This window comes from Cervus elaphus, chromosome 4, assembly GCF_910594005.1.
Source record: "Cervus elaphus chromosome 4, mCerEla1.1, whole genome shotgun sequence".
NCBI classification, from domain to species: Eukaryota; Metazoa; Chordata; class Mammalia; order Artiodactyla; family Cervidae; genus Cervus; species Cervus elaphus.
The window spans coordinates 3,864,383-3,876,649 of record NC_057818.1 but is presented as its reverse complement, the minus strand read 5'-3'; the positions used below and the strand labels follow the sequence as shown (position 1 = coordinate 3,876,649).

At 46.6% G+C, this 12,267-nt stretch overlaps 1 protein-coding gene across 3 annotated transcripts in view; it reads left to right on the top strand.

Annotated features, from left to right (window-relative positions):
* Nucleotides 1-9,478, top strand: part of PDPR (pyruvate dehydrogenase phosphatase regulatory subunit) — a 41,584-nt gene extending 32,106 nt beyond the window's left edge. For all 3 annotated transcript variants that reach the window (XM_043898040.1, XM_043898042.1, XM_043898041.1), the window contains 2 exons: nt 2,985-3,167; nt 4,862-9,478. In XM_043898040.1, the coding sequence (XP_043753975.1) occupies nt 2,985-3,167; nt 4,862-5,266 (588 nt within the window). In that variant the 3' untranslated portion in view covers nt 5,267-9,478. The remainder of the gene's footprint in view (nt 1-2,984; nt 3,168-4,861) is intronic.
* The last annotated feature ends 2,789 nt before the right edge of the window (nt 9,479-12,267 follow it).

The following is a 12,267-nucleotide window of genomic DNA, read 5'->3' as shown; positions in this document are numbered from 1 at the left end:
TGATTGAGCTGCTTTTCAAAACCCAGCCCCCCCTGAGTAAAAGCCTGTCCGCAGGCCCGCACAGCTCCACCTGCCCCCTGCCCTTCTCGCTGCTGCTCCTAATCGCGCGTCTTCCTGCCTCTCGCTCCCGGCCCTTCACTCCCTGCTGGACCAGCGTCTGAAGCCTCAGGGCCTTTCCGCCTGCCCTCCCGCTCTCCTTGGCAGTCCGTCCACACCTGCTCACGCCTCGCCTTCTTGATGAGACCTTCCTTAAAGTTGCAGCCACCAGCCCCCTCCTCCCTAGACCTTTCTCTGTTTTTTCTTCAGGGTGCTTACCAGTGTCTCTCAGAATATATATTTTCTTTATTTTGTTCAACAGATTACCTGTTTTAAATACAGGTTTGCTGATGGCAGGGTTATTTAACTTCTGTATTCTGTTCTGTTTATCCAGGACCACATTATCTTAATTATTGAGTCTTTATTGTTCATTTTAGTACTTGGTAATGCTTATCCTCCCTCACAGCTTAGAAGACTCTGGAAAATAATTCCTATTTCCTCATGCTCCCTCATAAACATTTATAATCATCTAGTTAAAAACACCCTGATTTTTGGGGTTGTGTTATGTTTGTCAATTAGGAAGAATTGACATTCTTACATGTGTTGAATATTACAATCAGAATGTACCTTCTTTATTTGGGTTTGTGTGTGTGTGTATGACCTTCAGAGGTATTTTGAAGTTTTTCTCATGTAGATGTTATAAATTCATATGAATACTATTTTGGTGGTGTTGCTATTGTGAATAGGAAGGGTATCTTTATTCTAGTATCTTCTAGGTGTTATGAGTTCTAAAAGCTTTTTTCTTCTGTTTATTAATGCTTTAACCTGTTTCCTTCCTAAACTGTCTTACTGTTTATAGCTGTTTTTTAGTTGTTTCTCTGGAATTTCCAGAGTTCAGTTTTACCATATACAAATAATAATCATTTTTCTTATTTCTTAACAATTTTTATTCCTGCATTTTCTTGCCTGCGTCCAGTTGTGACAAGTAGCAGTGATCTTCAGCATCCTCACGTTCTTGACATCAGTCATATTACTCATGGTGTTAGGTTTCCTTTTAATTATTAAATGAAGCATGGATTTACCATCTCGTGAAATTTCATCTGCTTTTTCACACTCAAATGTTACGATTTGAGAAGAGCTGATATGCATATAGTTGATACATTTTGCCTATACTGACAGGGGATCAACTGTGAATATGATCACTGAGGTGTTACCACCCGCTCCTGGGTCATTAATCAGCAAAGCCCATCAGGAGGAGGAAGCCCTGTTTCCTACCTGATCTTGGGCTGGTCCCATTCTTACTCATGTTTTCCATAGAGGTAATTTGTGCACTGCTTCGGTTCTTTTCAAGCTGGTTTTTGTCCTCAAGAAGGTCATATCTGTCTCTTAGAGGAGATGGCTTCCAAAAGCATGGTGGCAGATGGCAGATTGTTTGTTTACCCTTAATCCCTGGCATTTAGTGAGAAAGTGAGTAAACGTGGGGACCTACTTTTCCCTTTGCTCGTCTTCTCTAGCCCAAGACTAGTAACTTGCTTTCGATCTTTCCTCCTCTGTCTTCCTCTTAACTCAGACACAAAGCATTCAGCTTGAGACGCTGAACCTGCCTGAGATGCAGCTCATTTTTACTCTCCTTGCCCAGCCAGTCCCCACTGGTCTCCTCCACCCGCTCTGCCATCTCCAGTGTCTCACTTACACACATACCACAGGCTCAGACTGCCTTTTCCACATCTAAAATCGTCTTGACCACATTGTTCTGTTTAGTTGCGGCCTGTTTGGCTGCAGTAGTACAGTTCATAGAGCCATGTACATTAAAGAATCGCAGTACCAATGAAGCTGCTTTTTCTTTTTCCCTCCGGTTATATTCAGATATAATTTATATACATCATTGTGTAAGATTAAGGTGGACAGTATAATGGATTGACTTACATAGACTTAGTTAGCATCCACTATCTCATACAGTTTCAATAAAAAGGAAAAAAAACTTTTTTTTCCTGTGATAACTCCTCTCAGGATTTACTCTTAACTGTCGTATGTATCAGACAGCAGTGTCAGTTGTAGTCACATGTTCACTACATCCCTAGTGCTTACCTTACAAGGAAGTTTGTACCTTTTGACCACCTTCCTCCAGTCCTCACCCCTATACCTACCAGTAACCAATCTGGTCTCTTGTTCTATGAGTTTGGATGCTATTTTGGGTTTGTTTGTTTGTTTTTAACAATTCCACACGTAAGTGTGGATTATATAACGTCTGTCTTTCTCATTCCTCTGTCTTGTTTTCTCTGAGTTACAGTTTTTAAAGTAAACAGTATAGTTGTTGGGCTTTAGGCTTAACATAGTATGTTTAGATTATTTGCTTTCAATTTGGAAAATTTTCTGCTCATTTAAGTTGGAAAACTTTCTGCTTATTTAAGTTATCTGGTACTTAAACATGTCTGGAACCAAAAACAAAGCAGTGTGAGAGACTGGATGCTGCGGGATGTGGGGGGAGGGCTCTGCTTTCTGGGGTCCTCTGTGACCTGCTCCAGGGCTAAGATGCCACAGTTGCTGTGACAGATCACAGTTGTGCCTACACACCTAGAGTTACGTGCAACACTAGCTTCACAGCACGGGCCAGTGCATGGGGTCAGGACCAGGGTTGGGGAGCAGGGGCAGAAGAACATGGTGGGGAGGACGCGTGGCTGTCAGAGAGGCGGTGACGAGACTGGTCGTTTGCTCAGTGGTAAGAGAGCTTCTGTGAATTATGTCGTGCTGCTGTGTACTTAGATCCTAGACATTCTAGAGAAGTGAAGAGACGGGTGCTGCTTTCCTGGAGCTTAAGTCTGGGCTGTGGCACTTGGGCTCCTGAGGATTATAGCCAACCTCCTGCCCTGTCCAGGTAGCAGGGACAGCCGGCCGCGAGCCATGTTCAGTGCTGAAGTTCTGCTCTGACCTCTCGTCTCTCCCTCTAGTATGCCCTGCACGTATACAACGAAGTGATGAGCGTGGGGCAGAAATACGGAATCCGGAATGCTGGGTATTATGCTCTTCGTAGTCTCCGAATTGAGAAGTTTTTTGCCTTCTGGGGTCAGGACTTAAACACCCTCACCACACCCCTGGAATGTGGAGGAGAGTCTCGGGTGAAGTTAGACAAGGTATTGTACTCGTGTGCATACTCCACTCCCAGCTCTCCAAGCAGGGAGCCCTCAGGAGAACAGGAGGAGGGTGTACAGGGGTTGAGGCCTCAAGATGTCTGGGGATAAAACACGGACTAAGGAAACACGACAAGTAGACAACATGTGTTTGGGGCACTTGCTCTGTTTTAGACTGAGTGCCTTCTGGGCGGTCTTTCAGAGTTGGTTATGGCGATTCATTAACCTGCCACAAACGTGTACAAATGAGTCACATTCAACTTCCTAATTTTTTTCGTTTCAAAATTAATACATGAAAATGCTTTTTTAAGTCAGCATTTTAGAGGATAAGCAGTCTTCCCCCTCTGAGCCCACCCAGCCCTCCTGGCAGCTTGCCCAGAGGCGCCAGTGCCCTGCCTCATTTAGTGTCTGTGCAGGGCACACAGGGCTCTCCCCCCACTGCTTTCCTGATCGTGGTGCTTGGACACGACACACACCTTTTTTCATTGAACAAAATCTCTTAGCAGTCATTCTCTGCCAGACAACATGGTAGATCTCTGCTGCTCTTTTTGAGTGATTAGATAAGTATTTTTCTCTGATATAAAAGTAAAGACTACTCAGTTTGGAAAATAGGAAAAAACAGAATTAAAATCACTCATTTTTTTCCAAGACAATCACTGTTAAGTTTGTTTTAGGGAAGAATGAGGGGAAGGGATAGTTGGGGAGTTTGGGATGGACAGAACACACTGCTATATTTAAAACAGATAACCGACAAGGACTTACTGTACAACCCCGGGCACTCTGCTCAGTTTTATGTGGCAGCCTGGTGGGGGAGTTTGGGGGGTGGATCTATATATGGATACGTATATACGGCTGCGTCCCTTCACTGTTCACCTGGAACTATCACAACGTTGTTAACTGGCTGTCAGCCCAGTCCAGTCACTCAGTCGTGTCCGACTCTGTGACCCCACAGACTACAGCACACCACGCCTCCCTGTCCATCACCAGCACCCAGAGTTTACTCAGACTCATGTCCATCGAGTCAGTGATGCCATCCAGCCATCTCATCCTCTCTCGTCCCCTTCTCCTCCTGCCCCCAGTCCCTCTCAGCATCAGGGTCTTTTGCAGTGAGTCAGTTCTTCACATCAGGTGGCCAAAGTATTGGAGCTTCAGCATCAGTCCTTCAGTGAATATTCAGGACTGATTTCGTTTAGGATGCACTGGTTTGATCTTGCAGTCCAAGAGACTGCAATTGGCTATATCCCAATTAATTGGCTAATAATTGGAATATAATATTCCAATATATTAATTGGCTATATTCCAATATAAAAGGAAAAGTTTTAAAAAATTTACTTTATTCTGCTTTTTTGTACATATGCATTAATATTTATATACACATACTGATATAAATGGACTTTTCGTTGAGATTATATAAAAACATTGCTTTTCTAAAATAGTTCGAACAAGCACTTTTAAGTGTAGATTTTTCTGTCTTTTGTTCTGTGTGGTCGTCTTCTGATTGAAATGAGTTTATAAAACAGAACGATGTGTACCTGTGCTGTTACAAGGATCCTCTGAAGGTGTCTGGTGTTGGGAACGCAGTTTTCCGCACAGTGGGAAGCCGCGTTCTCCGGAGCGTGCAGGGGGGAGGGGCGGAGGGCGGACCACCTCGGTGACGCCAGGGTCCTGACCGTCTGAGCGCCGCCTCTCTTGCCTAGGGCGTGGATTTCATCGGGCGCGACGCGCTGCTACAGCAGAGGCAGAACGGCGTGTACAAGCGCCTCACCATGTTCATCCTGGACGACCACGACACAGACCTGGACCTCTGGCCGTGGTGGGGGGAGCCCATTTACCGGAACGGGCAGTACGTGGGCAAGACCACCAGCAGCGCCTACGGCTACACCCTGGAGCGCCACGTGTGTCTGGGCTTCGTGCACAACTTCTCCGAGGACACGGGGGAGGAGCAGGTGGTGACAGCGGATTTCATCAACCGGGGAGAATATGAGATTGACATTGCGGGACACCGGTTCCAGGCCAAGGCCAAGCTCTACCCGGTCCCCTCCCTCCTCACCCATAAGCGCCGGAAGGAGGAAGTGGAGCTAAGTGACTTGCACGGGAAGTGAGGCCGGGCGGCCTCGCTGCCGCCCCTCCTTCTCATCATCTTAGGGGCTTTTCTCCTCCTCCTGACCCCTCCCTCTTCTTGAGTTAAGCTTGGCCTCCCATCTCTTCTCTCCTGGTGGACTCTCCGCTTTTCACTCTCCCTTTGCTGCCTCCTCTCTCCCTCCATCTCCTCCGCCCCCTGCGTCTCCCATCTCCTGGGCTGGTCGCAGCCACTCCACCTCTCAGGTCCCCAGGGGCAGAGGGCAGGAGCAGACTCCTTGTGAGGTGGGTTGTGCTGACAGCCTGACTGCACGTGCGGTGTCTTGAAGCAAGGCAGGCTGCAGGCTAAGTGTCCATCTCTGTGGGGCTCTTTCCTTGGAAGAACCTGTGAATTCCGGGCTGCCATCTGTGGAACAGCTTACGCCTTTCAGCAGGCAGGGCCTCCTCCCGTTCCCTTGTGCTTCGGGTTGGCTCCCTGAGCCCTCTGTCAGGAGGATGACCAGCTGCCTCGCTGATGAGAGAGGCATCGTGGGGACGATACCTGGGGGTTGGCAGAGATAAACAGTTAACCCTCCTGGGCCTCCCTACTGACTCAGTTATCAGACTGTTGGGCAAGTCTCTTCATCTTGTAAGCTTCTTCATCTCTTGCTAAACTCTACAGTGAGGGGGGTTTTGGTTAGTTTGTTTGGCTGAGTAGACAAGTAAGCCACACTGTTTGAAGAGAAAGGCCAGTTTGCCTTCTGGGTTGCTTTTCCCACCTGACAGAGTCTGACCTCAAAGTACAGCTCAGCGATGCTGAGTCTTCTAGAAACAGGGCTGCTTTTCTTCCAGCCGTTCCCAGTTCCGCCATCCCACCTTGACGCTCCTCTTCTCCAAGCACACGTGACTTTCAGGTCAGCCTCCTGTACCCCTGCCATGGGAGCCACTGACTCAGCAGACCTTCTCCCCCTTTAGAGCAGGGCAGGGGAGGCAGGCTGGGCACCCTGGTTGAGGGAGTGAGCCTGGGGCCGTGCTGAGTGGGCGGGGGCCACTGGGACCCCAGGTCTGGCTTCCCCCACAGAGGAGAGACAGAGCCACCCAGAGGTGCCCTCTCTGATCCCAGTGTGAGGAGTACGTTACCTGAGCCCAAGGTCTGCTTCCATCTTCTCTTTCCAGCCACCTCTCCACATCTTCTGGAATAGAAAATGACTGGGGTGAGAGGGCCATGCACGCTTTAAGCATTGCCTGTGTTTGCTAAAGATCTCCTGGACTGTGATATCCATCCCCACACGTCATTTCCCCTTGCAGACAAATTGCTGCTAGCGACTTGAACTGTAGCCTTTGGTGTCTTGGCTGCATTAGTCCTGACAGGTCTGTAAGTATATTCAAGATGATCCTTTCATGTTATTAGAGAAGCTTAAACTTCTCAGATCTCTGCCTACTCTGGCATTTCTCTGGGATCTCTGTTTACCCACTTCATCACTGACTTCAGTGTCCATCTTCTTACAAGGTCTTCACTGATTTAATGAGGGAGTATGTGATTAGAAATCTGTTGGGGGTTTGGCATTTTGATGTAAGTGTATATTTAACGAGTTGGGAGATGCTGCTTCCAGGCAAAGAGGAGGGGTGCTGCCAGCTGGAGAGCACAGAACAGCAACCTTGGAACTTGAGGGAGCAGGACATGAGCCCTCGCCAATGCAGGCGTTGCCAGCAGAGAGCTGACCGACCCAGGAAGATGGAGACTGACGTAGAACTAAAGGTATCCCATGCTCGGCGCCACTGCAAAGTTGTCTTTATAAATGAAAAATTGTTTGGGACTGAATCCAAAGAAAATTCTAGATTTATGTGTAAAGTACAAGATATTAAGATTCTAGGGGCATCACTTATTTTTTTGAGTGCCCTGAAACTTACATATTTACCTTCTGGCACTTTACATTCATCCTGGAAGTCTCCTTTGTTTCATTGAAGTAGACAATATGAATCCGGTAGGTTTCTCTCTTTGGTCCTCAACTGAAGAGAGTGACTCCTTCCTGCCTCAGGCATAGTTGACAATCAAAACATCCTCACTTCTGTATCACTTCCTTGACTTGGGCACTGGGCCCGTGACAACTCATCTCTTTCTTCCTGGAGACTCGAGGGTTTGTTGAAGGGGTGGCTGGACTCTGTTTTAGATGGATGAACTTTCTTCTCTGAAATGATTTGTCTTGCGAGAAGGGGTCCACAATCTTCTCAGCATATTCAGTTGAATCCTTTTGAACCTAGAAATACAAAGTGTGTTGGCTTCAAACAGATGGAGAATCCAGGTTGCAAGTCTACCAGGGGTCTCCTCCTCCCTCGAGATAAGCCCCCTAGTTACTTGTACCACGTGTAAGTCCCATGGTGATGTGATTGACATTGGAGATTTCTTGTCTGTGATAAAAGCTCTAATTGAGAAGGTTTTCACACACACAAAGAGACAAGAAACCTGCCTGCCTGGGTAGCCCGTTTGACGTCCCTTAGCCTGTGTTTTGGTCACACAGCACTGCATGGGCGGGACATGCTCCAGGAGACAGAGCCGAACAGTTCCCACCACATTCAGGTGCTCTTCTGGGGGGTCCCTGGACCCCCAAATGCACGCTATGCCATGTAGCCCAGCGATTAACCCCAGTCTCACCTTGGGCCCAGAGTTCCCATTTCTACTGGGGCAGCACCAAGTCACTTCCACTTGATTCTCCTCAGGAGGCATGTGGTCCTTGGACTCTACCTTCTTGTACAGACCAGGAGTTTTAGCTGCATCTCTTCTTTCCTAGGCTGTTGCTTCCACGAAAGTAACGAAACATGAAGAATAACTCTTCAGCTTGCTTATTTCCCCTACCTTTGCACGCATTGGAGATGTTAATCCTGTCCCCCACCACGTGTGTGGCTGGAGTGACAGGTGCTTCTGAAAAGTGATTTTGCGTCACTGAAGAAATGACCCCCCCCCCCTTGATTTCAGCCTCTAAAACCACTATATCAGCTGGCTTTCAGGCTTAACTACAGGGTCCTTTTTGTGTCTCTTTGTTGCCTCTTGGCCAGTGTAGTCAGTGAGGATTGTCTTTAGTATCCAATAAGGAGATCTGGTCAACAGTGTTGAATACTCAAGTATAACCTACTATTTCCTTTTCTTTCTGCACACCCTCCCTCATCCCTCAGAAACCTTGATGTGAGCAGCATTTTCTCAACACCATACAGAGGAAGTTCCTCCTGAGCGAGGACTCTTCCTCCTGTAGGCACGTGGCCTCAAGCACAGCTGAGTAGGGGAGAGACGACAGGTGACCAGGCCGGGCAGTGAGTCCTGAGGGGCTAGGGCTCCCCTGTGAGTGCGTGCCCCATGCCCCTGCCACTCTACCCTCCACATTACGGTGCTGAGTTAGCTGTAAGGCTCCTTCATTGTCACTCTGGGGCTGGCGTCTGCAGCCCCTCACCACTACAGATACACTATTTTTTAAGAAGACTGAGTATTTTTGTATGTCTTTGCCTTCTCTTTGTCCATTAAACACCAGAGTTGTTCCTTGTATAATATGATTCTTGACTTCTCTGAGCAAAACCCTTGGAGAATTATACATTTCTTCATGGGCCATTTTTCTCGTATTTAGATACACCTGTTTTTATCCTTTGCAGACTTCCTCCCTTCTCATTTTTCTGTCTCTCAAGGACAGAAATTATAAGTCATGGAGGGGATACTTTTAGCACCTGTTTCAACAGACTGATTCCAGGATTCCCTTTGCACACCAGGAACTGGGGCTTGGGGCCCTCCTCCACCCGGCCAGGTTCTAGTGCCTTACACTCCAGAGCGTCACACGGCGGGCGGAAATGGAAGAAGGACCTTCAGCAGGTGGGTGTGGGGTCGAAAGCTTCTGCAGCTCATTCCAGTGAAGGGTTTTCCAGCAGCACAGCTAATGCTACTCTCTGGTCAACCCCTGGGATGTATGAAAACGCCATTGTGACTGGTGTAACAGCTACAACTCATTCTTTGCGTTTGTAAATGTGCAGTTCAGCTCAGCCCTTTCCTATCCCTGTCAGCATGTGGTCCTGCAGCTGTGCAAGGCCCTTTAGTAAACGGATCTTTCTCCCGCACCCTGGGGATGACAGGCACCCAGGGTGACCGAGCGTTTCTGCCTCCGTGAATGCGGCATTAACTTTGTGCACTGTGTTTCTGTCAAGCCAGATTTCAATTAAGGTTTTCTTTTCATGTTACTAAGTTTGTAAATGAATAAACAGACATTTTCTCTACTCTTGCTATGTGTCCTTGAGAAATGTTCTGCATCTGTGGTAACCAGGTATGTGTATTTACCATCACTAAGGATAAATATTTTGCATAAAATCATCTGTACCTGTTACCAGAGTGTACCAGGGAATTTGGAAACAGGTAAAGAAGATGCCTGTCTAAATCCAAGGCTAACTCCAAAGGAGGCATTCCAAACACATTCTGTACAGTGACGTGCCTGGAACAGGGGGCGAGTACCTTTAAGGGGACAGCTCTCTGTAGACACGAGTCGCCCACTTACTATGAATGTGCTGGACTAAGTACATCACAGACCATGTGAACAAGAAGAAAGGAGGAAGCCCAGCAAGCCGAGTGGCAGTGGGAAGGACATACTTTCCAGCTCCTCCACCAAAGGAAAGGCCTGCAGAGTTCATTCCCACCAGGACGGAGTAGCCCCGCACCGAGGGAGACTCGCCCATGATGCACCTCATGTCTGGGGTGAAGGTCTCGGGGCAGTTCACCAACTTCACGATCTCCAGAGTCTCCAGCTGTGGCATCCGACGCAGCAGGGAACTCAGCAGGGGCTCTGAGCAACACAACAGACCCAAACCCAGTCCTCAGCTTGAGGGGACTCGAAACTGCCTTCCCCTACACGCCTCGCCTCCCGCTTCTTTCCCAAAGTGTCTTGGGGAGGTTTTCTGAGACGAGCCAACTGGGCCATCTATCAGAAGCAGAAACCTTGGTGGAATTACGGGACAGCCCTACAAAGTTCTTGTTGTAAAGACGGAGAAAAAAGATTTTATAGAAAGGAAAGTTGCTATGGAAGAGCAGATACTATGTGTGGCTTAAAATAAAATCTCACAGGCATCAGTGGTAGGACAAGAGTTCTTAATTAAAAGGCCCCCAAAGAGATAATGTGATAAAAGGCACTGTTTTCCTATGTTCTAGCAGCTGCAAAAGACAGATCTTCAGCTTGTTTTAAGGTCAGTCCATCATCCGGGAAAGATCCAGTAGGGACAGGGATCAAGATGAAGCCAGGCTGAAGCCAGCTGGCAGGGACATGGGTTCTTTATATTATTCTCCCCACTTTTTTTTTTTTTTTTGTGTGTGTGTATAAAGTTTTATTAAAGTATAAAGGAGGTAGAGAAAGCTTCTGACATAGGCATCAGAAGGGGGCAAAAGAGTACCCCCTTTGCCAGTGTTAGCAATGGAGTTATATACTCTCCAATGAATCCAAAGAATATCTGGAGGTTGTAAAGGCCTCACCAGACCCACTCCCATAATTTACATTTTAAAATAACAGAGTTGGCCAGAAGGTTTAATCCAAAGATTGTCCTCAGGCAGGATACATCCTTGTAAAGACCAGACCTACTCCCATAATTTATGTTTTAAGATAACAGAATTAGCCAGAGGGTTTAGACTGTCCTCAGGCAGGATACATTATTGTTATATAATCCTAAGGAATGTAGAGGAAAAAAAGTAAAAAAGTTTGTCCTTTTTTCCTCCTTGAATATCCCAGACCTCTCTCTCCTTGGGGACCCCTAGACTTCTTATCAACTTGCCTAGGAAATGACTCTCATTCCCCCCCTTTTCTTTTAGGAGAATTATGTTGCCTAGGGAAAAGGGGCGTCATTCTCATTCCATAACTGCTTCCGAGCTGACAAGGGGCATTGTCCCTAAATTGGTGAGGCAACATATTCTCCTAATCCTCATAGTGAGGATGTCTGATCCAGGGGCTCCAAGTAATAGTTGGAGGAGGCTGTGGCACTCATAGGAGCTCGGAAAACTATTTGTAAATTAAAAGCTTTTAGACAGTTAGAAAACCCCATTATACAGTTACAGATGTAAGGCAAAATAGTCATTAAACCAAGTTAAAATCAAAATGAAAAGTCACATTATGTCCATAGTTACATCAGTCCATCTTAAGGTTGTTAGATGTCATCAGTTTAAGAAGAGGCATCACATGTGATTGTTGTCGAAGGTATTCGCAGACTTGGAGAAAGTCTTTTCCTTGAAGTGGAGATGTCCACCACGGGACGCCTTCCACCGATGAAGTGGGGAGTGCTCCGCAGACCCAGCAGTTAGACCGATTGTGGAATGCAGCATAGGAGTGAGCCCAGGACAGGAAGGCATTGTCTTGAGGATCAAACGGCAGACTCAGGATTTTTGGAGTCAGCAGAAGTAGGCTCACATAGATTATCAGGCCCATTTTGTCCTGAAGGATCCCGGACGAGCCCCCAAGATGAAAGGTTGTTGCTGAACGATAAGATAAGACGCGGGATTCTTGGCCTCCGGAGGAGACGAATTCAATCCGGGGCCAGAGACGAGGCTGGATCGCTCAGAGCTTTTGTGTAATAAAGTTTTATTAAAGTATAAAGGAGATAGAGAAAGCTTCTGACATAGGCATCAGAAGGGGGCAAAAGAGTACCCCTATTCTCCCCACTTTTAAAAGTTAGAAATTTCCCCAAAGTTAAGTCCACATAGACAGGGAGAATCTCTTCATTTATAAACCCTTTCATATATTTTGAATTTGAAATAATGTGACTATGTTAACTATTCAATAAATAAAATCATTTTAAATTTGAGTAAAACACCATATTAATAAAACAGTTCTTTTTAAAAAAATGTCTTCAGTCTTATATGAAGTTCTACAAAATGCTTCCCCCTAGCGTAAAATACCACCACTGATTTTAAATAAGTAATAAGCCAAAAGTTCCTTAACAAGATTTTAGTTCCTTGAATCTGCTAAACAGTGACTGCAACCTTCCAGGAGGCAAACTGTACACTGCCCGTACGTTGTTACAAAGATAAGGAACTATT